This window comes from Rhipicephalus sanguineus, chromosome 3 (genome assembly GCF_013339695.2).
Source record: "Rhipicephalus sanguineus isolate Rsan-2018 chromosome 3, BIME_Rsan_1.4, whole genome shotgun sequence".
Lineage (NCBI taxonomy): Eukaryota > Metazoa > Arthropoda > Arachnida > Ixodida > Ixodidae > Rhipicephalus > Rhipicephalus sanguineus.
The window spans coordinates 191,845,112-191,871,748 of NC_051178.1; the positions used below are offsets into that span (position 1 = coordinate 191,845,112).

The following is a 26,637-nucleotide window of genomic DNA, read 5'->3' on the forward strand; positions in this document are numbered from 1 at the left end:
GCCCTCCTCCCTTATCTGCCTTCCTCCTCGCAGGCGCATTACGCCGGGTTTTTTTGCGTCTCTGCATAAGCGATTCTTGTTACAGACTATACGATAGGCAGATAAAGACTCTTCACTACAAATACGTCCTCCCGTGCCGTATCGCGAAGACAAGCGGTGGTAGACGCAGCGCAGCGAAAAAAAAAAAAAAAGAGCGAGGCTTTTTGTGCAGATAAACTTTATTCGTGCGTAGAGTAAAATACAATCGAAGGCGCGCAGTAGTAAACATGAAAGTTCGAACCTCTAGTCAAGAAATAAAGCACACCTTGTAAGCAACGTATGTACGAGTGCCCTGTCCGGTCAAGACATAAAATGAGCGGTCAGTAACCTCGGTCCAACAGTCCGCTAAATTCACAACCGTGCTAATGCGGAAGGCAAGACATGCGACGCGATGCCGAAGTAAGGCGCCGCTTTTTGCGGTGAACGTCAAATGCATTTTGAACGAGCACAGATACGACGAGTATGGGCCGCACGCGACGCAGCATTACGAGGGAAAACTGGAAGAGATAGGTCACCTGCTTCCGAAGGGCTTCGACGACCACTCGGGCACCGTCGATCGTCTTGGCAGCCATGTCGCAATTACTTTTTACAGAGTCTTCGTGAAAATCGACACAACAGCGTCGTCTCACCGGCGCCGCATTAACTCTACGACGACACTAACCTGACGCGCTAAACAAGACTAAACTACGTTACTGACCGCGCTTTCGACACAAGCGGACGATATTCGCCGCCCGTTGGCGCGCTGTCAATGTGGCCAACAGCCTCGCAACAAACGACCGAGGCAGCGGCGGCGTCGAGTGCTGTTTGTTTTCATTATCGCAATAGGCGAAAAGGCCACTCGCAGTACGCGGATTAGCGGGTCAAGGCGTCGCGGCTTCCTCCTTCTTTTTCTTTGGCGTATATAGAGTACATTACATTAGTTCTAAGAGCACACATGCCGCGGTGCGGTTGAAACACTTCGGCGCCTCGCACAAAGCTGCAGATTTTGTGGCGGCCCGCGTCAGAATTTCGTGGTTATACGGATTATATAATGGAGCCCCTGTCGTTATGGGTATTCTCCGAGTTCACATGACACTGGTGTGAATTCCATTGTTTTGGGCACAGCACAATAACGGTCGACTCTGCGATGGTCAGTGGTGGATGACTTGGATGACAGATGCCTCCATTTCCTGCAAATATGTACGAGGTAACGCACTTGTAATATTCGCTTAAGAACAAAGGCGGATTAATGGATCACTATGCTACAGGGAACGCTAAGCTGAATATGTGTAAGTTGCGTATCTGAGGCGCACCTGCGATTCGAACCAATCACGCGAGGGCAAGCGAACAGTTCGCTTTCCGAACCGTTACAAGTACCCACGATATGACAAAAACAGCAGTGATGCCTTGAAGGATTTCATTTTTTTTCCTAAAGGTTGCACTCACTGGCTGGCTTTAACTCATTTAAACAGCAGCTGCTCGACAATGTATATTGAAATTTAGTTATGAGTAAACAATAGTTCACATTCTTAGGGAATCAAATGATCAACCTTGCGGACCTTGAGAACTTTTCTCGCCAAAAAAAAGAAAAAAACAATAAGAACAATGTCCGTGATTTAAGTTATGCACTGCTGCTGCGACTCAGAAAAACAAAGTTTGCCCAGTAACCCAATTATTCAGCCGTATAAATAAAAGTGATGTCTTGAAGCTTTATGAGGCTCTTTGAAACGAGAGAGATAAAAAAAAAGAAACGTGTGGTACTTACAGGAACACTTCGGCCATCAGCCTCTGTGGAAACTGAAACCAATGGCAAATATGTCAGCATGTCACTGGATGTGTAACAAGGAGGAGGCCATGAGGTGATGTAGAACATTACCTGTGTGCTTAATGACTATGGGCTTCGAAGGCTTGACCATACGATCGAGACCAGCCTGCAAAGAAAACAGATTCGCTTGGAAAAGGTGCATGTTGCAAAATGTCCATGGCAACATTTCAATGACTGCGGTGAAGTTCTTGTTGATTTGTTTCCACTGTGTGCAGTTTATGCACAGGCACTACATTAACTACTAAAACAAGGTTATAAGTTGTATAGTGTATAAGTAGTAACTTCCACCAGGGGGAATTGCAAGCTGGACAGCCAACATTTACACAAGGACCAACTCCATATGCTTCAATCTCAAGGTGTACACGTATGCTGTTAAAAATATTGATTGTGCACATGAAATGTGGAGATGAAGCACATAATAAAAGAATTCTTTAACGCAATGCATTTTCTGTTTTAACGGTTTCGCATCACTTTGCATCTGAACTTCTGTCTTTGCTGGAGCACAGCTCTTCTGGCAGCCGATTTTCATGGTTTAGCAACAGATTTTCTAACCTGAGCTTGTGCGTGTTTGCTCTCAAACTGCAATAGAATGCAGTTACAATTGGGTTCAGTTCAGCATGCAAGCACAGAAAGACCTTGGGCGAGTCTCTTAGTTTAGCCTTCCCATTTTACCAATAAAATTTGATTATAGGGTCTCACAGGGTCTTCACCTGCAAAGGCTTCTTGAACATGATTTCAACCATGGTCTTAACAAATGATGCGGCAAAGTTCTCAGCATAGGCTTTCTCTTGCAGCTCTACCTTACGAAAACTTGAAGCTGTTTGCAGTAATACATGTCCAACCTAGCTTACACTCTTTAGGAATAATCACCCTGATGCAAGTTCACACTATTTGCTCCATAAGAACACCCAAAAAGTTCATTCTCCCTTGGAATTGCACATTATAAGTAAGCAAAAGGACTAGGTCATTTGGCATTACTTCCTCCCTTGTAGTAGAAGAAAATGCAGTGCAAACAAACACACACCCTGTGAAGGATTCCCATGTTTGACGTCTGGTACCGTTTGTCTGGCAGAGGTACAGTACGTGGAGATGCTGATGGGGCTGTTGAGTGAACAGGCGAGGTTGCTGTTGTCAAGGTCTGAAATGGGAAACATACACTGGTGAGCTTAGCAGTGCTTACTTCAGTGGGATAATATTGGAATGCAGTATACTTGAGGTCTAGACACAGGGCATGCAGTAGTTTCAGTAAATAGGAAATGAATGCGAAAGAAATACTACAGAAGTGACAAATAACGCCTGCAGAAAGAAAAATAGAACTAAGGGCTGTGATGTCACCTCTCGTGAAGCCAGATGTGTATGCACTGCCAAGGTGCAAGGAGAACTCATTCTGCACAAGCTACAGCTTCGAATTTTGTTCATCCCTACATCTCTTGTGACGACCCTACCACCAGACTTCACCAAAAGGGTATGCTGAAATCAAGCTCCACCATGATGCAGCCGCCGTTAATAATGCCCTTTTACAAAACGCGTCCACAGCCAAGTTACACGAGATTTCGCTTTTTTTCTCCCAGCAAGCAGCATGGTTCTTACTGTGGTGAATGAACTTCATGGGGGCATCATTACTTGCTTTTTCTTAACTCTACTATCTGTCACAGGCAAATCTACACACATTCATTAAAAGGTGGTTTGTGTTTACACTATAGCAGTCAAACATACATTAATTTTCTGCTACGAACAAACGAAATGTGACTAAGTAATTTCTGTTTCATTACAGTGAAATGGACAACTTGCTGAAATGCACAACGCTTGCAGCTGTTGCCTACTTAAATTTCGTGTGCAATGTTCTTGGTAAGTGGCAACTAGAGAGCACCTCTGAAGGAACATGGTGCGTGTAAAGGTGAGACAGTGCATAGACGAAATTGAGTCAGCTGTCTAGTGACAATTCAAAATATCACATAGTGATGATCGTCGATGCATCCATTCTGTCCAAAGGCACATTCATGGACACGTGAAATCTAGGCCATGTAAGAGTACTTGGCATTTCAGCTTCGTGCATTAGGAAGCATATTTTTACAATGGCACATCTGGCTTGCAACGCTTGTCACTTGCAATATCCACCAACCAATTAGTAAAGCACTGCATTTAACCAACAGTTCTTCAAAACATGAAGAAAAAGAAAGGATTGAAAGGGCCCATGCTGCAAAGGTGGTAACAAGGGCAAGAAATGTTGCTTGTCTTACTTTTGCTGACGGAGACTTTCTGGGCCTCACAATCTGGATGAGTGGCGGTGCTGGGTTCTCATGTATGTACTGAAGCAAGAAAGACAACAGTGTGTGAGCACTAAACACAGACAACAATAACATCAAATTCTACATTATTAATACAGCGCAAGAATAAAGATGAAGAGAGTACACAAAACTGCAGGACCATGTCGTGTATACTTCTCGTCTAAGTTTTTTGCACTATATACCAAGTATACCCCAATCCACTATTCTTTACATCTTAAATTTATCACATTCTGAAAAAAGGCCAACTGATTTGCTGCAGCATTTGTCTGTGCTCTGCGGCTACTTCAGTGAATTAACTACTAAAGAAAACAGACTACAGAGTGTCAGGGAGAACTACAATAAATTGGTCCTGGTATTCACTATTCAAAAAAGAAAAAAAAAAAGTTGCTTCTAGGCAGTGCAATAGCGCAACCAGGGGCAATAGTCTTTATTACAGGATCGCTTGCATGAGACACTGTGGACATCACGAGACAAACATTAATTGATTTCATAGTGCTAAAAGACAAGCTAGAGGTCAGCAGGTTTGGCTAAAGTACAGCTTTGGAGCTTTTCATCCTCCAAAATTTTAACCACGCAAGCTATCTCTGACTGGTCTATTGGATTTAGCCATTTAGTGCTGAATTTTAGTGACAATAAATGGGAAGGTGCCGGCAACCTACAATTGCTTTGTTTGTTTTCTCTTTCCACAGTGATTTGCTCTCTGTTGTATTGCCCAATGTTGTGTTAGGTGAATACTTGTCTTACCCTAGCAACAGGGCTGACGACTGACCAGGGTGACCGTGCGCCCTTCCCAACACTTCGTGGGGTGCCATCGCGGGCCTGAACTTGGTCGACATGTAGTGGACTCTTGACTGGAGATTTCCGTGGAGCCATCACTGGAACTCTACCGGGAGTCTTTCCAGATATGGGTGTGGGCACTTTGAACACAGTCTCACGGTGCTTGGTGGAAGCTGTGGGTGAATTCCAGTTCCGAAACGGTATGTTCGAAGGAGTGCGACAGCAGCCTCGGACAGTTCCCGCCAGATTGCCCTCTCGGCGATTTAAGAATGGCTTGGCAGGCGCACTTCCAGCTCCCTTTTGAGGAGAGTTGCGAGCGGCAAAGTGCTTTACTGGTGTCACGCAGGCAGCACTTGTGGCAGGGACATTACCGAAGCAGAAAGATGTCTGACAGGCCATCTCAACACCACTTTGAACCATGGGCAAGCACTCGGGCTTTGTGACAAGACTTGCGACTACAGAGCCATCTTGTTCGAAATGTTCTCCAGAAACATAATCCGATGTCTTTGAAGTATGTTCTACGAAATGAGATACAGTGGTCACTGCCGAGCTTTGCAGTTCGTTGTCATTGCTGAGGGGCGATGTAACAGCTGCTGCGGCCTGAAACTTCTCCTGAGCGGGTTCTCGTACAACAATGAAGCTCTTGTCACACGTTTGGATCTCAGTGGGCACATGTGCCACAGGCTTTTGCTCAGTTTCAACATGACTAGGAGAAGGCAATGGTTTGACACCACTACAAAATAGTTCATTATCAAACGTATGTTCTGCTTTGCCGTCGGAGCCAAACGACAGGCGCTGTCTCACAGGGTCTTCACTGCAAAGGTTTTCTTGTATTTCTGTTGCGGCATTTGGCAGAATGATGACTTCCGCTGTCTCTGCATTGGCCCCTGAAAGCCGGTACGGCAAGTTTTGCGCCGAAGCTTTAGAAGGGCGCGGTGTGGACATGGCGAGAGGTGCAGTCCTCACTAAACTGTTGTCCTCATCGCCTAGCTGCACTTCGCTAGCATTCTGCTTACTTTGTTCTTCCATAGCTTCTCTAACTATCGCTGGCTGACATTGATGTGGCTTGAAATATGGTGCCAGAATATCTTCTTCGGGATCGGCGCAGGCGTCCGTACTTTCGCTCTGGCTCACGGATTGCTTGCAGTTCTCACGGACTGCTTGCAGTTCCGGCTGCGAAGGCTCTCTGTTTTCTTTGTCATGATCGAAGTTGCAAAGCCTTAAGTTATTGAAACCATCGATACAATCGTCGGCCGAAGAACCACTGCCGCGTGCTGACACCCCTGTTGCGAGCAGCGAATCGTCCACAAACCCGTTGAGACGATTAGCTTCAGGCGTCGCGCTACTGGCCGTACTGCTGTTACAGCTTTTTGTACGGTAACGGCGGATGTATGGAAGTCCAGATGCTTTCAGCTTTTCCTCATTAATCACAATGCTCTCATCGGTTTCGTCGACGTAAAAGCTGTAGTGGGTAGCATCCATTTCCGACATTGTGTTCCTCCCGAAAATGACCGGGCACTTCACCCAGGAAGGTGCTGCGGAAAGGATAAAGGCAACTAAGTCACTAGACAACATAAAGTGCATGCAGCACAGTGCCAATTACCAGTGACAGTAACGTAATTACGTCAGATAGAGCGAGCTTCTAGAAAATGTTCATATCGTGGCTAGGCTCAGCGGTTTGTGAAACAACCGACACCGATTAGGCAAGCGGCGAACTATTGCGAGCAAGTCGCGATAGTCAGGTTGTGGTCCCAGTCTTACCTAATGCTAACGAAAACGAAATGCAGTCACCATGGCAAAATTAATTACGCTACCTGATAATCTTCGCCTTTCTTGCTCTGTGTTTTCCGCCAGTTTCTTCAAATCACGAAAACGGGCCGCACGTTAGCTCTCGTGACCAAAACCTCTGCTCTCATTGGCCTAAACAAAATTACGTCGCAGAACGCCTATGCCACCGATGATGATAGTGTAGCATGTCTAAACTTGCACAGTTCTGTTTTGCGCCTTGTTTTGCAAGTATGCGCAACAAAGGGAGTAAAGAACGCTAATACTCCCCAATTAATTAAAAAAATTAAGAGGATCAAACAGCTTGCAGTAATCAAATATTATATTGTAATCAAAATAGCATCTAAAATTGCTTCTTTTTTTTTTTTTTTTACCAAAGTAGGTGCCATGTAGGTCAATGTAGGTGGCATCCGAAATGTGGCGGGTTTTTCAAACTTCATTGCCAAATAAAGCCCCACATATTTCGGAACCCTCCTTCCTATTTACGTATGCTTGGTTGGTTGATCCTAGAGGAATGGCACAACCCACCACGGGGGATCGGCCACGAATCGTGCGGCAGTAGGCAGTAGGAATTTGACAACCGAACTCTTTCAGAAGAAAGAATCCTGCGCCACCGACAGGACTTTACGTCGAAGTACATTTTCGAAGAACAGGCAAAGGAATAGGCAGAGTTTGCACACCGGGCACCTCACACCCGCACTTGTCCCGTACTGTGGATTTACAGCGAAGATATTCTAGTACACTGCAGCGAAGGTGTATGACTCGGATTCCGAAAAGTGGCCATCTATTGAAATTACACATACATTTCGAAAAATGAATTGCGTGGTCTTATAAGTCTACAACTTTCAGAATGAGCAAAACTGCTTGGTTTGACCAAAGTACAAAGAGCTGTGATTTATATCACATCGATCCATTCATTGAATTCAAAATTACGATAGCATTAGATAGAAGTATGGAAACTCTTATTCACCGATTGAGGCTAGGCACCGCATACACAAAACATTTTTTGCACAGAATTGGTAGAGCTGAAACTCCCGAATGCGAATGTGGATTTATAGATGAAGACGTATACACATATGCATCATCAAACAAGACTTTCTAGAACAATAGCCAGGAATCTTTTCATGTAAAGTAATTTAACCCTGTACGTGTAATTTCAATAGATGGCCACTTTTCGGAATCCGAGTCATACACCTTCGCTGCAGTGTACTAGAATATCTTCGCTGTAAATCCACAGTACGGGACAAGTGCGGGTGTGAGGTGCCCGGTGTGCAAACTCTGCCTATTCCTTTGCCTGTACTTCTTGAACAGAGAACAGCCCTATATTAATTCTTTTTGCGGCAGCTTAGATGCCCACTTGGATGAATGCCCAACAAGAGTGCTTGCGATTCTAACCAGCAAATCGCATGCTATGCGAAGATCAAATTGGCACGGTGAAAAAAAAAAGCGGTTGCGCCAGCATAAGGCTGGCCAAGCGTGAACCCTAGACATCGTAATCATTTGCCTTTGTGCAAGTTCTCTTACTCAAATGTCACTGCATCGTTACCACAGTTCCAGCCTTGGAAATCGCAACCAAATAAGACATTGCAACAAACAACAATCGTTTTCGGAGACTTTGCTTTATTTTCTTCTTCTCTCTCTCTCATTCCTTGCGAATGGATTTACATCCTTCCAAAAAGGAGCCAGACGGGACGAAGGTAAACTTGGCGAGGTGTTATGTACAGAGGGCAGGGTTGCGACACTGGACCAGGAGGCGCGGCTATAAAAAAAAGGGAGAAGGGGGGGTGGGCGAGCGCAGGGGAGGGGCAAGAAGCACCAACTCCTAGGACAGCTTCTTGGCTTTCTGGTACAAGGAGTCCACCACACGACCCATACTCTGGATTGTCTCCAGCGCTGCCTCGTAGGTCTTGTCTACAGTGGTGTTTTCAAAGATGATCAGCGCACCATCCCCTTGATCGAGGATCCCTAAAAAGAAGGAAATGAGTAGTCATACGATGTGGAAAACAAGCTAAACTTTTACAGTCCAAACAGGTGTAAAACATTCACCTAACATGGTTGTCACTTCCTGTGCCATAACACAAGTGCTCCCAGCTTTAAAGGGGTACTGACACTTCTTTTCGTAGGTGAGTTTACTCTGCCATACAACTCTCCTGTCTGCAGAGATGGCTCTGAGCAAGTGTGAAGCTCAGCAAATGCTGATAAGATATTTTAATTTGATATTAAAGTCAATTTTTCCATGGTGCACCTACTGACATCCACACTAGCTTGACGTAAGGCTAAAGTACAAATTCTGGTGACTTCACGCAGCAGTCTGGCTAGTTGTGATGACGTTAGCTACCAAAACTTCCAAGATGGCCACTTGTACATCATCAAAACTTCCAAAATGGCCGCTTGTGCGTCACCAACGAAGCCACGGTGCGGAGCGGCCGTGGAACGTCACTATATATTGTGCCAGCACGCGACGAGAAGCTCATATCGTGTTGTGACATCAGGGTACAGTAGGAACCGAAACTAGCTTTTAAAAACATACTGTAATTACTTTTTTAGGGCGCACTCGCGCTTAGCACTACCTTTTCTAGGCTCTTGAGGGCTTGACCTTTCATTTGACGCAAAAAAACGACAACTGAAAATATTCGTGTCAGTACCCCTTTAAGGTAACCAAGATGCTCTCGCACAGTATGGATTCGAGCAGTACTAGGAAAAACCATTAAGCAGCAATAAAAGCAACGAAAAGGTAGGTAGTTTATGGTTGTTTTTTCACACAGAAGAGAACACAAGCATACAGGATGTTATACTCGCAGATGCCACAATGAATGTAATGCTTTCTCTGATCTGAAGAGGCAGATTTTGCACTTTGAAATCATCAGTGCATCCTTAAGGGGGCAAGTTTATATTATTTAAGCTAGGATGATGAAACCTTCAGTGATTACATATTTTCATGTGCCGATCTCAAGTATAACACCATTATTTTAAAATTAGTTATTAATGAAAACATCGTTTGGTCACATATTGAAGTGGCTGCACGGATGCTGCCAAATTAAATGTCAATGGATTTTACAGATATCAAAGAGTTCAATGAGAGTACCTTTACGGTTGTAGCTTTCCTAGAACAAAACTTATGAAGCTTCATATTTAGAAACCCCACCCGTGACATGGCCATTTCCTTGCCATTGTCAGTGCTCGAAAAGTGATCTTACCGCTGAACTTCTTGTCCAAGATCATCTGGGACAGTTTCTTCTCCACCTTATCCTGTGGAACAAAGAAAGTATCAGGTTGCCATCTAGCTCTGATGAAGCATAACAGTGCTCAGCAAAAAAAAAAAAAAAAAAAAAAAAAAAAAAAAAATCTCAGGTTGTTCACTTGCGCAGAATACCGTGGTTAATGTCCTAGTGTGCAAGGTAAGCTATAGCATACACAAGAGACAAGTGCCACATGGCACACAAATCTTAGAGGCTATGTGCTCAAAAAGTGAATGCTTCAGAACACGGAGACTACTTTTTAGCATAGTAATGCACGCATGCAAAAGTGTGAATTGTGCTCCCCATTATGAATAGAAACATTCAGATGGCACCATGGTACACTGCTTGAGGAGCTAGAGATACACGCCGAGACAATCGCAAACCCATATGTGCACACTGTAGCACCACCACTGTTCTCTTCACTGCACCCTTCACTTCATAGGTCAATGCATATACATGTAGACACACATGGTTGTCCATTTCCATTGGCATATCAAAGGTTCGGGACTTTCGTACAGCTCGGTTTCCAGGCAGTCGAGCCTGCCAATACTTTGAAACACAAAACAAGGGGAAGAGGAGGAGAAATCTCACAAGTTCATGTTATAGCAGAACTTAAATCTGTGCAAACAAGCTCCAAATTGTGGACTTCTGGATAAAAGGAACAAGTTTTCACGGTCCTTTCGAGTACATCTTGGCGGGAGTGTACTGCAATTATGTACTAGCTTCAAGAGCATTTTTTGCCAAGTAGAAAAGGTAGTATAACTTGGTAGTAAAACAACCGCACACAACACACCATAAAATTCTAGAGAGATACGTTAAGCTTCCAGCTGCGGCACATAACATACTGTTAATGGCTGCCAGTATTGCTCAGGGCCATTCACATTGTTGCCCATTTTTCATTACCTCGAGCAACACGCAAACCCTTGGTAACGAGTAGAAACTTCCCAGGCGCAGAAACAAAGCAGACAGGGTAAGCACCGAGGGTGGCTAAGGTAACTGATGACTGTTTATGGAGTCCACTCACCATGGGAAGCTTGATGGTGTCGGCAATGTGGGTAACCTGGACACGTGAGTACGGCTCTACAATTCGGCACAAGTTCTGCTCCAGCATGCTGTCGTAGAGGGTGTCTAGGTGCGCCTGTATTATGGGGTCATCCACCAGCTCGTGCTCATACTTCTTCAGTGCCTGTACAGAAATGCAAGAAAGGTTAACTTAAAAGCTTTCACTATAGGGATCTGTTAGAATAACAAACAGTTGGCCATGGTCGCCTGAAGTTTGTTTTACCAAGATTTCACTGCATTCTTCCAAAAATTTTGCCCCTTGTAGCGATTGCACCCCCAAGTCGGTGTCAGTTCTTAGAGAAAAAAGCGCAATCATTACGCAAGTACAGTAGAATCTCGTTAAACAGAACCTGAAGGGACCAGGAAAATATGTTCAGTTTAGCAGGAGTTCCGTTTTACTTAGAGGTGAACAGGGATGCAGAGTTCAAGTACAAAATCCGTCATATTAGAGGAGGTTTTTCCATTCATTTAAGGGGAGATGTGGCACTTTAAAACTTTTTTTTTAAATTCTTGATCGATTTTGATAGAACTTGCAGATTTTAAGAATGTTTGTGAGCCGATTTCAAATATGCAGTTGCTTTTTTCCTATGATAAGTAGTTTCCAAGATATCACAAGCACCTACTTCTTTGTTTAAGGCCTAATTAGCTAATTAATCACAACCTGCACACCAATGTACAATCCACAGAATACATTGAGAATGTTTTGTAGTGTGTCGTAAAGCATAAATCATTTCTTTAGGACATTTCCAAGCAGAGTTGTGGGCTGTTGCACCCAATTTAAAAAAAATGCCCCAATTAATACTCAAAACAAAACCTTGATTTAGAACATTTTCTTAAGAAAGTACTAAAGCAAAATTTGCCTTACGACACATCGCATCTATTTATCTTAGAAGCGAAAAAGAAATCATAATGATAACCCAGACAGAACAAAAGATATTGCTCCTCCGTTACAGGAAGAGCATGAAAAATTGCTTGCCGTTTGCCCTCAATTTAAAGGGCAGGATGCATGGTTTTGCTTTTTTAAAGTAAGATGTGGATAGATGATGACGGTATGCAGCAATTAAAATTTGTAATTAGGTGCACGATGATGTCAGGAACATGCAGAGATGGCCAGCGAAAACTAGATTTTTTGGTCAATTTTCATTCCCTAAGTGCCACGTCCCCCCTTAAGAGATTTCAATTTACGGAGAGTCTACTGTAAATATGGTACGCCGCTAATGCATACTTTTAGATGAGCACAACATGGGATGATTCTATTAGCGTCTCAAGATCTGTCTGAATCATAACGTCGCAAATCGAAGAGACAAAAGACGACTATCAGCGCTGGTGGCGAGAATGACACACCAGTGGCTGGGTGATCCCATTTTACGACCACACAGGAATTTACAGATGTGAGGCTTAATCTTCAATTTTAACAGCAATGTGCAGCGCTGTGCCAATATTCTACAGGAGAGACCATTCACATACCTCTTGGAACTCGGCGAGTGAGCGGCGATGGCTGGCCTTGGCAACACTCTTCATAGCTTCCACTTGGGGACCCGCATACCGCAGCGCCAACTTGCCCATGACAATTGACTGCACGTCTTCTGGCAGGTTGAGCATGATCTTGGACAACAGCATGTACTTGAGTGCTATGAGGGCCTGTACAAAAAGCAAGCACATGCTGTTGCAAGACAGTATGAACTGCCCACAGGCAAGCACTAGGGTTCTCCCCACAGTGAGTAGCTGGGGTTTCACCGCCCACCATTCCAGCCGATTCCCCACCCTTACGACTATCCACCCATAACTGCCCACCTCTTGAACTTCAATTTTGTGACACTGAGGACAACTTTCCGCAAGCAAAACCAAAGTGCACCCACTCATTTAGAGGGCTCTTGGTCGTCATTTCAAATGAGATGCGTGAGCTATGAGCTGCTTGCAAATAAATAAAGCTTGAACAAATTTGCACCTCCACCCTCACTCACCCCTAGTGCGCACATGTATGGAACTGCTTGCCAATTACAGGAGCTGTCCACCATCTTGCAGAGCAAAGCCCCAGCTTGTTATTAAGCACACTACCATTATAATTAAAGCTTCAGATATCTTTCATGAGTGGATCATTATAACTGACTCATTAACAGTCACATGCATTCATACATGCTCCTACACACAGGCATTCACAGTCGCTTCCAGCTGCACCTACTGGCATCCACTGACACTTATCAAAACTCGTCAAAAGTGACACATTATTACTCAACTCAATATCACCATCACAAACTTTCATTCTTTGTCATGGTTAAGGGCGAATGCCATAGGCGAGACTCTGGATTCATTTTGACCAGCTGGGGTCTCTGCACCCAATGCACAGTACACAAGTGCCCTTGCATTCTGTCGGCACCTGATCACAGTTGAAGGAATAGAACCCATGACAGGTCATTCTAAACATCATGACAAGCTCGCCTGCATTTGCCAACTTGCCTTGGGGGAGTCAACCGAGTCATAGCACTCAAATGCTTCGTAGAAGTAGGAGAAAGCTGTCTTGAAATCCCGTTCATCAGCAGCATGCAGCACACCACTCTGCAGGTCGAGGGCTGCCTGCAACTTGGGGGGACAGTAGATGGCGTTGGCTGTTGTGCGGGCACTGGTCAGGGCAGCACGCGCCTTGGGCAGGTTGCTCAGGGCGTGGTACACCTTGCTCTCGAGCAGCTGTACTTCCACCAGCAGGTTCTTGTCATCCAGCTTCTTCAGCTCCTTTAACAAGCTGCTCCCTGCATTCAAAGCAATACCTTACACGCCATTCCGATTTGCTCTGTAAGCGATGTGCACCCCTTTCAGTAACTCAGCTGGCACGTTACTATTACCGTAAAAACTGGAATATAGGTCGAATTTTTTTAAAACCACAATAAAAAGTTGACTCCCGTCTTATATATACTGGTCATTGGCAGAAAAAAATTCGGAAGTATGGCCACTATGGGCAACTGAAGTCAACTGGTGCCATCGCCATCACAATCACTCGCATTGCTTTGTTTACTATCAGCCTTGTGCGTGGGCGGCCTAATTTTGCGTTTTTGTTGTTGTCTTGTCAATCTACTTGGGCTCTGAGCTGCATTTTTTCTTGTCCTTGACCAGTGACAAACAGAGAAAACGGCGATCGAGTTTGCGAAGGCACATAGCAATTTGATGACACATTGCAAGTCTGAAGTGCATGAAAGATGCGTTGGGATGCTAGTGCAGGCAAATGTGCGCGAGAGCTATGAGTAACAAACAATAACTGAAATTTTATCTTTGCACGGGTGTTCTCGCTGTTCCATCTCGCCGGACACTCTCTGCTGCTTTCCGCAATGCCACTTGCTCCAGTTACAGCAGCACGTACGGCTACGATCGGTGGGCAGATCGAGTGCACCACAGAAACATTTACTACTGGCCAACGCTGAAGGATCACATCATGACATGCAGCACTCAGAAGAAAACTTTGTTTCGCTGCCAGACCACAGCGTATCTACAGCTGGAGACGAAGGCTGCAGAGCTTATCCGGGCGCTGCGCTCGCGTCATGATTGCTACCAGTGACCTCAGAGTGCATCCAAATTACAAATGTCATGACGGTTGCTACGTTTTACGAGATAATACTTGAGCCCATATTCTGGCTTGCTGCCATGTGGAACTTGCGTGTAAACACGTGTAATTAAATGGCATTTTCACTGTGCAGCATTTGAAATTGCGTTTGTTTCATGGTAAAGGCACCTTCTCATAATTTAACTGTTCCATGTACTTTTTTTTTTTAATTTTCAGTAGTTCAAAGTCGGGGGGGTCGATGTATACTACTACAACCCCCACTCCAGCTAGGGAATGTGGCTGTCTGTCCTCGGAGCTACTCCCCCGTCCACCATCCAAGGTGGCGTTCCGCAAGCAAGAGTATGGCAGCTTGGAAGTGTGGGCTGGCCTGCTGTGCAGCAAGCATTGTAGATTGTAGGCAAGGAGTCTCACCGACCAGACTTGGCTTATGGTTGCATTTGTGCCAAACAGTGCAGCTCAAAAACAGGCCGACTGTTGTGCAGTCGTACCTTTTTCAACTCAGCTTCACGTAGCGGCACACCATTCCTTTAAATCTTCTGCCCACCTCTTGCTCCCGCACCTCTGCATGCATCTGCTTTCTGGATACGGTTGCAACTATTTTAGGTGAGCACAGTAGTACAGTAGAACCCCGCTGATACGTTTTTGAAGGGACCGTAGGAAATAAACGTAAGAGACAGGAAACGTAAGAGCCGAAAAACAGGAAAAACGGCAAAATATTTAGTGGTACAGAATTTTATTTCAATTCTTACGAGCAGCACGAAAGTTGGCGCACTATGCCGCGATCTAGTCGATGGATAGAAATGTGGAGCTTAGGACGGCCTCATCCACAGAAACGTAATCAACGCATGTGATTTTTTTAACACCAACAGCTGTAGGTATGAAAGAACTAAGCACACGCAGTCACGACCGGCGCGACGAGTCCGACCGCGAACCGCACGCACGACCATGCGAGCTCTAACCAGCTCGAACTCCTCCCGTTCTCCGACAAATAACGATGATGATGAGTCTACGCCAACGTGATGGCAGAAGTGAATGCCAATCTCGAAGGCCTTGCTTTCGCAAACAATTACGTCATACACGCCATGTTTGTGCAATACAAGTCTCAAAGGCTATGCTTTTGTCAATAGCATAGAGTTTCTTACAATACAGTAGAACCCCGCTGATACGTTTTTGAAGGGACCGTAGGAAATAAACGTAAGAGACGGGAAACGTAAGAGCCGAAAAACAGGAAAAACGGCAAAATATTTAGTGGTACAGAATTTTATTTCAATTCTTACGAGCAGCACGAAAATTGGCGCGCTCAGCCGCGATCTAGTCGATGGATAGAAACGCGGAGCTTACGACGGCCTCATCCACAGAAATGTAATCAACGTATGTGATTTTTTTAAAACGAACAGCTGTAGGCATGAAAGAACTAAGCACACGCAATCACGACCGGCGCGGCGAGTCCGACCACGAACCGCACGCACGACCATGCAAGCTCCAACCAGCTCGAACTCCTCCCGCTCTTCGACAAATAACGATGATGATGAGTCTACGCCAACGCGATGGCAGAAGTGAATGCCAATCTCGAAGGCCTTGCTTTTGCAAGCAGTTACGTCATACACGCCATGTTTGTGCAATGCAAATCTCAAAGGCTATGCTTTTGTCAATAGTAAATGCCAATCTCGAAGGCCTTGCTTTCGCGAGCAGTTACGTCATAGACGCCATCTTTGCAATTTGAATCTCAAAGGCCATGCTTTTGTTTGCATCAATTGAAAGATTCTGTTGCTTGCGCCTCTCATGCGGCTAATATTACGGTCAAACGAGGCCAGGCTGCGTGAAAATGCACCATGGCGGCTCTCTTTGGTAGTCACTCGGTCGGCTCCGAGCGCACTTCGCGACGTATCATACGGGAACGGTCCGACAGTTGCGACGTAACAGCGGGGTTCCCAATACATTGTATCCTATGGGAGCTATGCCGGGACCGGCGGAAAACGACGTAACAGCCGGGAAAACGCAGCAGTGAGGAACGTAACAGCGGGGTTCTACTGTAATACCTAGAGGGGAATCTGGTGCTAGTGTCTACGCGGGCTCCTTGAGACGCATTTCAACCACCATGGGAATGATGGGAAATACAGGCTTCGGATTTGCTTCGGATGGATTTCTTGAGATTCGCGACGCTTGTTTGCCGAGTGTAAAACAAGGTGATATGAAGTTAATTCCAATTAAAACTTGCTTCATTCTTTTGTATGCGAAATTTATTGCAAAAAGTTTGCGTGACCGTGAGATAGAACTGAAACCTGGACAAATTCAACCACCAGGGTATGCACTGCTCTGCAATTGTGTTCCAGATTTGGCATCACCAAATAATAAATTATTTTTGTACAACACTTGAAAAGAAACACGCTTGTTTTTCCCTCGAAAGTACGCATTATCTATTTATGGAAATAACAGTACTGTATTGAGTGAGAAACACTTAACGAATCGTCTGCGGCGATGTCAGGTGCGTCTGTTCAAGTGGTCTGCCTCCAATGCATCTCTCGTTTTGTTGTGAAGTCGAGTCAGAGGAGCGAGACGGTGCGTCTACTTAGCTTCGCCGTCGTTTTGCAGCTGATTTGAATGAGTTTTGGTAAGACGCGCTTATCAAACAAACGTGAACTCGATGCAGATTGCTGCACTGACATGGGACGCTACATCTGTGCGAAGCGGTGAGTGCACGACGCTTTGCTAAAACTGTCAAATGCAACCTGTAAAGCTGCAGCATCGCAGCAAACCAAGAGATCTAGCGGTCTTCAGCCTCTTTGAACAACAAAGGCGCTGCTTGAATGCTTTGAAACGCACCCCACTACCCAAGCCTCGCGAAGAACGAAACTGAAACTGTAGAAAAAGATCTGTAGACAGTTTGCTAGCTAACGCTATCCAATCCGAAGCCTGTACTTCCCATCATTCCCATGGTGGTTGAACGATCGCAGCGCCAGTTTCCTCTCTAGGGTATTGTATGAAACTCTATGGTCAATAGTAAATGCCAATCTCGAAGGCCTTGCTTTCGCAAGCAATTACGTCATACACGCCATGTTTGTGCAATACAAGTCTCAAAGGCTATGGTTTTGTCAATAGTAAATGCCAATCTCGAAGGTCTTGCTTTCGCAAGCAGTTACGTCATAGACGCCATCTTTGCAATTTGAATCTCGAAGGCCATGCTTTTGTTTGCATCAATTGAAAGATTCTGTTGCTTGCGCCTCTCATGCGGCTAATATTACGGTCAAACGAGGCCAAGCTGCGTGAAAATGCACCATGGCCGCTCTCTTTGGTAGTCACTCGGTCGCCTCCGAGAGCACTTCGCGACGTATCATACGGGAACGGTCCGACAGTTACGACGTAACAGCGGGGTTCCCAATACATTGTATCCTATGGGAGCTATGCCGGGACCGGCGGAAAACGACGTAACAGCCGGGAAAACGCAGCAGTGAGGAACGTAACAGCGGGGTTCTACTGTATAGTGTCTTCATCCAGAACGACCAATGAAGTAGGGTATGAAAGCTCCATCATCAATGTCAATTTCACGATAAGAAAAGTAAGCAAACTAAGACAACAATCACCTTACCTAATTGAAGAGCTTCAGTGTAACGTCCGGTGTCATAGTAGAGGGCTATGAGCCGTGCCTGCAGAAAGATACCATAGGATCAGTCACAAAAGCAATGTTGAACCACCTCTCCAAGGCTAATACCCACAATAATTCAATAATTAGCATGCTCCGCCAATGAGGAATTGCCAACAGGTACAGTAGAACCCCACTATTCCATTCCTGAATGCTACATTTTCCTGGCTGTTATGTCGTTTTTTACTAGTTTCGATGCAGCTCCTATAGGGTCCATTATATATTGGGAACACTGCCACTGTGTCGCAAGTGTGGAACCATTCCTGTATGATACATCGAGAAGTGGTACTCTGAGCGGACCCTAATGGCCATGGAGCAGAGGACAGCGGCCATGTTCACTTTTCACATGGTTTCACCCACCTTGTCTATGGAATCAGCTAAACGAAGTGGCAGGGCGACGCTAATGTCGTTTTTGGTTTTTGCCAGCAAAAGCATGGCCTCTGAGATAGGTACATATTTGATATTTGAAGATGGTGCCTATGACCTGCTTTGGGCCTGAAATTGGTTTTGGCACGTACAGCTTAGACGTGTAAGGACTTCGAGATGTGTTTATGTTGCCCAGAGAGCTGTTGCAATGCTGTGGACTTATCATTGTCAGACATGTTTCCCGTGGACTTTTTGTGAGCTTTCGCACTGGTCATGTGAGCGCACTTTGGGTGCCGAGTTCTTTCACGCCTTCATCTGTTGGTGCCAACAGAGTCACAAATGGCGGTTACGTTTTTCTGGAAGACGCTGTTCTCATCTCTGCGATTTTATCTGCTGACGAGATAGTGGTCGACTGTACCAATGCTTCCACCAGTGACAAGAGTAAGTAAATGGAGCAGAGGTCACATTCCCGGTCACTTTCAGAGATCACTTTCACTTTAGCAAGGCATTCTGCCACCTACAAGCCACAATAGTCTGGCACTCTGCCACACTAAGGCTGCGGGCCAGTGATGTCATCATTCGGAGATGCCAAAGCACCCCCCCCTATAATACCACGAATGTGTAGGTATTGCTGGTGTAGGATCTCATGAGAATACTGCCCAAGGTGCCACACCCAATGTCTTCATCAGCCGCAGCGGCACTAGATTTATTGAGGAGATATGTATGCTTAAGCGATGCGAGAGCCACATGGCATGGCAGGAGCCGTGCATTCGAAGAATGCCCCATGCTGTTTGGATAGGAGAAAATTCACTATGCAACACTGCACGATTTCTTCAAATGTAAACACTGAAATAAAAGTGTATGCACTTCATGACTCTCAATTTTTTTGTCGTTTCCTGCTTCATACGTTCTTTCGGCCACATGCAAAACATATCACCTGGATTCTACTTCTACAAGAAGTACAGCAAGGCAATTGTAACTTGCAGAGTGTATTGGCTGACAACACAGTGAGGACGAATGCAATCAGACAATTAACATTTATAGTCGTCCGCAATAGCTCCTCTTATTTGCTAACAGCAGAGGGAGTATTTTTTTTTTGTATAAAAAATATTTGTAAACCACGAAAAAAAAATGCTTCTTTCACCATTTATGAAGACCTCAAAACAAGTATCAATGTAGCAGTGACAATCTTTTGAATATTTATAGGCTATCCTTCTACACACGATACTTACTAAAACGAAAAATGACAGAAAAACTTTTAACGTCGAAAAGCAGAACACCCTATAAGTGCAATCACTCGAAGGTACTTCATTTCATGAATATCTAACACACTTTGGTATGACATATTGCAAACACAAGTGTGAGCGCATGATTTATGTGTTATACTTGCAATCAGGGTTGCCAATGGTGGCTACTTTTCGCCAAATTGGCGAATTTGAGAGGCCCGGGGCGACCTAAAATTATGAATGGCGACATGGCGAATTTTTGGCGATTTTCGGCTTAGGTCTCCACTGAGCAATGCATCCTAAGTTCAGTGTCCTTCCAATGAATGAGCGGCAACATTGCCAGTATTTTTCTTGGTATTAGAGCCACGAGTAGAACGTGCACATTACGCGTCATTCGGTATGTCCGTCCTGTAACTCGTCTGTATCTCCTCAATTCATCTAAATGCAGCAGGTACTCGAATGTCCCCCAGCGACATTTTAGCAAAATGTAAGTCAGCGGACTGCCTCGCAAACCGCGAGGGGGTAGTGTTTGACTATAAGTATATAGCTTTAGGTGCTTTAAGCTTCTCTAAAGTTTTGCTTCTGAAGAGGCTAGACAACGGGTTGGCCGCGTGTTCCGACCATTTGTTCCGCCAAAGCTCCAACTGTTCTGAATAGCTTGGCGACTTATTCACTGTTGCAGTACCCCCAATTTAGCTTTTTTATCGAGGCATTTTCCACTGTTATCGGTGAGCGTGTGCAATGAAAGCAATTGCTATAAACATTCTACATTGTCTACCTGTTCGTTATTAACGGATCGGATTGACACGTGTAGATATAAGTGACTATAAGAAAGGGTCAGTGGCGTCCTTTATCATATCAGTTCACACTTAAAAAGTGTAAGTCTCACTAATGATCGGTTCCTGCAAGAATTCTGTCGTGTTACCGCCAATGAACCTTTTAATCCTTTTAATTCATATAAGGGTACGTAAAGCTGTCTACAAACAGCGCTTTCACGGTTTTCGCCCAAGGTTCACCACACTTTTACCTTTGAAACGAGCCGACAGGGATGGAAGGATATCATGAGCGCATCATTCATTCACCCTTGCGCCACCACGCACATCTTGCGGCTAGTCGGAGAAGCAGCACCATGCACTCCCATGGTGAAGCGGGCGATACAACTGGCATTGAGAAACGTCAATATAATTTAAGGGTCTTGGATGGTACTGTATTCTACGGGGCTATACGTGAGTGGAAAGTTTTATTACTATGTATGCCGCACATATCTAGGATCGCGACTTTTTTGGCGAAATTTGTAAAAAAAATGGCGACTTTTGGCGACTTTTTGCTCGTCGTTTGGCGACATTTACTCGAAAGTCAGTGGAAACCCTGCTTGCAATGCCCTAACGTTGCGAGGAAACCTTTAAGAAAAAAAAAAAAAGCCCACACACCTCTAGAGACTGCCGCAAAAAAGTCCTCTTCTCGTGCTGAGCCCAGTCTATGCATTCCTTGCACAGTTCCACCTGGACAAAAGACAGTGCAGTGTCACCCAATGCATCAGTGCCATTTTCCCTCCACATGACAAAAAACATGGAATTCAAAATGCACCTTACTGAGTATTTATCTAAACAAATACAGAAGCCTCGACTACTACGCCCATACATGCATTTGCTTCATTTCGTCAAACATGTACCACTGGTTTGAAGCGCTTGTAAAGCCACTATATTAATGAGAACTAACAGACAATATTAATATTGTATCTAACAGAAAAAAAAAAAGAGCCCTTAAAGAGCCATCTTCTTTCCTTCATTGTAAAGCCACTGTTACTTCAACTCCTAAGGCAGTCGCACGCAAGTGTTACAGTAGTCGGTGGGTACACATAGGTGCCACCACTACCTGCATGACATTTTACGTGACGTAACTGGTTAAACATGAATAAAGTTGGCCGTGGCATCTATAAAATATTTGCGAGGTTAATTGAATGGAACTGTTCAGCCCCAGTTCCAACATGCATGCAAGACAACTCAACAGGATTTGTTTAAAGGCATTGCTCTTGAAATCACAATTTTACAGAGTGCCTGAAAGGTTACATGCTAATGACCCCTGCACCAGCAATGCCTTGCGGACCAATCAGAATTATTCTACTAAAGCAGAGAGGGGAAATTAACAGCTTTCATTTGTAGCTATACCTATATTCCTTTCCTCTGCCCGCAGAAGACAGCGTGCCTTCACCAGATGGCAGAAAGTCTCACCTCAAGGCCTGTGCCAGCCTCCATGTCGAGAAACATGTCGACGAGGGCGCGAACAAGCTTGGCCGCTTTAGCTTTACTGAACGAGTTGAGCATCGGCCGTGTTGACTTGATCAAGTCACCGAGCTCTGAGAAGACGAGAAAGATGCAAGAAGTTCAAAAATCAGTCAGTCCGCTGGAAATGCGCTCTGTTAGCCACAGCGCAAATGGCACCACTGAAGAAACTCGAGCAACTTTTATTTCAGTAGCAAAATCGAAGCATGCAAATGGTGAGCTTGCAATGTCTACTTTTCCCGCTAGCTGACTGTGCATTACTGGATTACCAGTGACAGAAACATGAGCAACTGGACGGGTGGCACCACACGGCAGTGCAGACCTCAATCGGGCATATGCAGAAACATTATTGCAGACGACGAAGTCTATTGCTGCACTGCTGGTGTAAAGTTTCGACAGCAGTGTAATTGCAAATGAACTTCCTTTTTAAACGTTTTAACAAGAACACTCCACGAACAAAGAAGAAAATTAGACAATGCAAAAGTTTCACAACATGCCACTGCCATCTTCAAAAACTTGGTATTACGTGATGTGCAGTGCACATACTGAACACGCAACTTTCACCATTCATCACTTAGAGGAATTAATAATACACCCGCCCAAATTGACAGCAAGTCATCACTGCAGTATCGGCTTCATCAAAGACTCATGTTGTTTATCCTCAAATGTCACGTTTCCTCAAAATACGTAATCCACTGATCACATTCAGTGAGTAATTTTGCCACGCAGGCATAGAAAACGACATTAACTTCCGAATGCCTTAAAGGAGTACTGACGCAAATTTTAAATATTTTCGGATTGTTGTGCTAAATAAGAACACTGGTGTCGAGAACACTAAAAAAGAGTATTGTGCTGCCTGGGAATGCAGCAAAAATATTTTTAATACCGCTACCTTAAAAAAGCACTTTCGGTTTCGATATCGAGGGGGCGGCTTCTCAGTGACGTTTCATCGCAGTGTGACATCACTGGGAGACAGCTACTCAAGACGTACTCGTGGCAGATTTGTCATCTGCTTGTGGTGCACGTAAACGACGATTAATGAATTGTCGTCCAGCGACCCCTACAGTGATTTCTGCGATTTAGGCTGCATGCAGGACGCATGAATCGCTAAATCAGTGGATCTGCGTTGACTCGTTGGGATAATGTCGATTGTGGTGGGGCTCGCTTGCGGATGCTAAGTGATGAAAACTTTAAAATCAAAGCAAAATATTTTATACATGTTGTCCGACTCTGGCGTGTGGAGAGCGTTAACACTGCATACCAAGGAATTGTAAAATGTCCCTTTTGCGATGTCTCAAAATCGTATCAGTACTCCTTTAAGATTTAATGCCATTTGCGCGGTGCCACACTGGGAAATCAAATGGCACACGCACGCATTGGTGCCATTCATCACCAAATGTCTTCGCTAGAACTCCCTCGGCTGAGAAATGCGTACTCTCGATGCCAAAGCTTGCTCATTGCAGTACACATAAAACATTTAAAAATGCATCTATCGTGTCAAAAATATTTTATACATGACTTTTAACACATAGCATGTTATTTCCCAGTCGCATTATAGCAAAATTCACTTCAGGATTGCAACGGCTTCGATATGACAGACGTCGTGTCGGATTCTAGGCTTCGGATTCAACAAGCAATGGCCGAAGTTTCTGTGGTCAGTTGCAATGTTGTATAAGACAGGAACAAACGCAAGCTAATGGCGCCATAACATGCTTGCTTCTACATTCGTTAACGCAGAGTAGACGTGTTAAAATGCGTGTTTATATTTCATTATTACCCTGAAATTGCTCATTTCAAGAGTCACTGTTATTAAATTTAGACGTGTGGCAGCTCCGCCGAAAAAAAATGTCATTCAGGAACTTAATGCCCTAACTACTATTTGTCACTTCCTGTGCCCGTGTGGCATGTGTATTATTCAAAGAACGACACCGCTTACCTTTAGCCTTGCCCGCCTTGCTGAGCCTCTGGCCCTCTTCCAGGATCTTCCGCACTGTATCCTGTGGATCTTCGTCATCCTGTGTCGACCCCTCCGGTGCTATTTCAAAACAACAAGCACTGCATTAGGCATAGACTGGTACGATCATATATGAGGAATATGGTAAGGTAGACGAGTAGGGACTGGCTCTGGAAAAGTATTTCTAGCACCATGACGACACATAATAATTAAAAATAAACGTGTAAAGCAGCTCAGACTCCGTAAGATTTGCTTACTAGTGCAGTTAGTCTTCATGTTTCGCGTATAGAATGATATTTCACCAATTTCTAGCTGATTTCTATACCTTCTAATTGCCTCTCGGTTGCGCAAGCCGTTATTTTCGTGCCCTCCCGGTAATTTCCACCGCTTGGGTCTTTTCTCCTACGCCCTAATATCAGCAAACAATAGATTTTTTTAATCAATTCACCTGCGGCCGAATGACAGAGGTAATCGAAACAACGACCTCGTAATACGCTACCGTTTTACAGCGACGAGTAACCAACAAGCCTCTGCTGACGACCTTGGCATAAAAGCATTGCCCCCAGCTGGGTCAAAAAAGGGTACTATGCAGAATCACTAGAGCCGCAAGTAAATTACCGAGGTCCATGATCATGTCGCAGCTAACAACCATGGCTGATAGGCGCGCGACAACAAAAACGAACCTGCGTCTGCTCACAAACCTTAAACGACTATGACAACAAACACAAGTTCGGGCAAACGATTGCACAACCGGGTAAACTAAAAATAAACATTTGCCCCGGGCTTCGTAGCTGATGGAAGTGACGTCACCGTGACGGGCACATTCGGGACACCCGATGTGTCAGCGACCTGGGAACTTAGGTTTCGGATCGCTTTGTAGTGTTCGCGTAGAGCTGAAGTTTTTATACTAAATTCTGCAGCACCATCGGAACACTGGGGGTAAATTATCGCGGTAATTTAACTCGCTTAGGACGGCTACAAACACGCACGAAGGCCATTGACGTTCAAACACACTGCCAAGCTGCGCTTAATCGGGTCAAGGTGCGATTATATAATTAATATATAATTAAAATGAAAAAAAAATAAATTGCGCGCTCGTTAGTAACCGTGTGCATGAAACCTACTTGTGTCACCGTTTTGGGAAGATTTGGCGAAGACTACGTGATTAAAACATCAGCAGACAGCCAAGACCTAGGCAGTTATGCTGCTTTATCGCTACTCGCAATGCACTGCTTAGGTGGTCGGGCTGCGACCAAGGCTAGGCAATGGATCACTAGACAACCCCCCAAAAAATGCGTTTCCAGAACTATTATAACACTGCCGACTGAAACAACGCGCTGTAAAAAAACTGAAACTGCGCGCCACTCACTCGACAGGTTCGCCGGCGGTACGTTCGACCAGCACATAAAACAGCAACTCATGCTCCCCGCGTGTGTTCGAATACGCTTGTGCAACGTGCAGTCAGCCTTGTCAAACGTTAATTTGGTTAAGTTTCAATGAAACGCGTCTTCAATTAACTTAGTAGCCCATCGAAATGCCGGTGGAGGACGTAAAGACCCTTTAAACGGCAATCGGCAACGGGAACCGACGAGCAGGGGGTGCCCCGTAGGAGCGCACGGGTTAGGCCTACAACCAGGGCGATTTACCTTAGTTGAACAAAGTTAGTGCTGTCTATGACGAGGTAGGTAAGCGAGAAACAAAATTGAAGTAAAATAAATGATTTTTTTCCCTACCTGCAGTTCGGAAAGGAGGTAGGTCCTTATTTTTGTCTAAATTTACCGTCACTCTGGACCTTTCAACTACTGCTGCTGCAGCCATCTTTACATAAACTCTCGCGAAAGTTCGCTGTGTGCGTTGAAACTCGCGAATTGGTGACACATGCGCTTGCAGCGCCGAAAAAAAAAGCGGTGTACGTTGCTAAAAACTGTCAAAACACGGCGTCGTTAAATTAGCCAAGTACATTAGTGAAAAAAACTCCGAATATCTGACTTAAACATAACTTCCTCGCCATGACGTACTAGTCGTTGCATAAAAGGCAGTATTGAGGCCACAGCACGTATTGCTGCAGCCTCACACCACATTACCATCAACGTTGGTTACCACCCTGCATCATCTGTCTACTACTCTTAATGAAAATGGGCGCGGAAATTGAATGGTCTTAATGTTCGCTTCTTCTATTAGTCCGTCAACAAGACGCTGAGAGGAAACAACGCATTTCTCTCTCTTCACTACCATTTTATTTGTTGTTTCCTTTTGCGAATATGTTTCGGTACCGATGTTACGAGTGGAATTCGTCCGTTTTTCACGAAATGCTTCTCTTCCTTCGTCTATCCGGATAAATTGATTTTTCGGAAAATTTGGCTGGACTAGGACGAAAGGATAATTTTCGCACTGCACCTTTCCATTGCAACGTGCTCAGTCAAGTTGCTTTTGCCGTTTTTTTTTAACTATAATGACAAAGCTCTACGATAGACAATATAGCCCTACATACTTCCACTCATTAACCGGTACTACCACACACGTGTGATGGACAGGTTCACAAGACCGCTTATATTTAATGGACATTACTGCCACACGCGTTGTGCATCATACGCTCTTTTGCATTGTTAACACAAACACCAG

General features: G+C 44.7%; 3 protein-coding genes across 13 annotated transcripts in view; all 3 read right to left on the reverse strand.

Moving 5' to 3' along the window:
- The window catches only part of LOC119387927 (2-hydroxyacyl-CoA lyase 1), a 28,282-nt gene extending 27,204 nt beyond the window's left edge, over window positions 1-1,078 (reverse strand). For both annotated transcript variants that reach the window (XM_037655503.2, XM_037655502.2), the window contains exon 1: window positions 555-1,078. In XM_037655503.2, the coding sequence (XP_037511431.1) occupies window positions 555-611 (57 nt within the window). In that variant the 5' untranslated portion in view covers window positions 612-1,078. The remainder of the gene's footprint in view (window positions 1-554) is intronic.
- LOC119387929 (26S proteasome non-ATPase regulatory subunit 11) overlaps window positions 1-25,895 on the reverse strand; it is a 219,464-nt gene extending 193,569 nt beyond the window's left edge. Inside the window, exons 1-10 of one of the 3 annotated variants that reach the window (XM_037655510.2) lie at window positions 25,749-25,895; window positions 23,998-24,096; window positions 22,011-22,135; window positions 21,210-21,281; window positions 18,134-18,191; window positions 13,452-13,741; window positions 12,462-12,635; window positions 10,957-11,118; window positions 9,891-9,942; window positions 8,367-8,658 (exon numbers count right to left, since the gene is read on the reverse strand). In XM_037655510.2, the coding sequence (XP_037511438.1) occupies window positions 8,516-8,658; window positions 9,891-9,942; window positions 10,957-11,118; window positions 12,462-12,635; window positions 13,452-13,741; window positions 18,134-18,191; window positions 21,210-21,281; window positions 22,011-22,135; window positions 23,998-24,096; window positions 25,749-25,833 (1,260 nt within the window). In that variant the 5' untranslated portion in view covers window positions 25,834-25,895 and the 3' untranslated portion in view covers window positions 8,367-8,515. Of the gene's footprint in view, window positions 1-8,366; window positions 8,659-9,890; window positions 9,943-10,956; window positions 11,119-12,461; window positions 12,636-13,451; window positions 13,742-18,133; window positions 18,192-21,209; window positions 21,282-22,010; window positions 22,136-23,997; window positions 24,097-25,384; window positions 25,560-25,748 lie in introns of those variants that run through there. The other 2 variants (XM_049413761.1, XM_049413762.1) reach the window with 2 other exon arrangements.
- LOC119387935 (protein boule-like) overlaps window positions 1-26,637 on the reverse strand; it is a 232,121-nt gene that overhangs the window by 170,404 nt on the left and 35,080 nt on the right. The window lies entirely within an intron of this gene.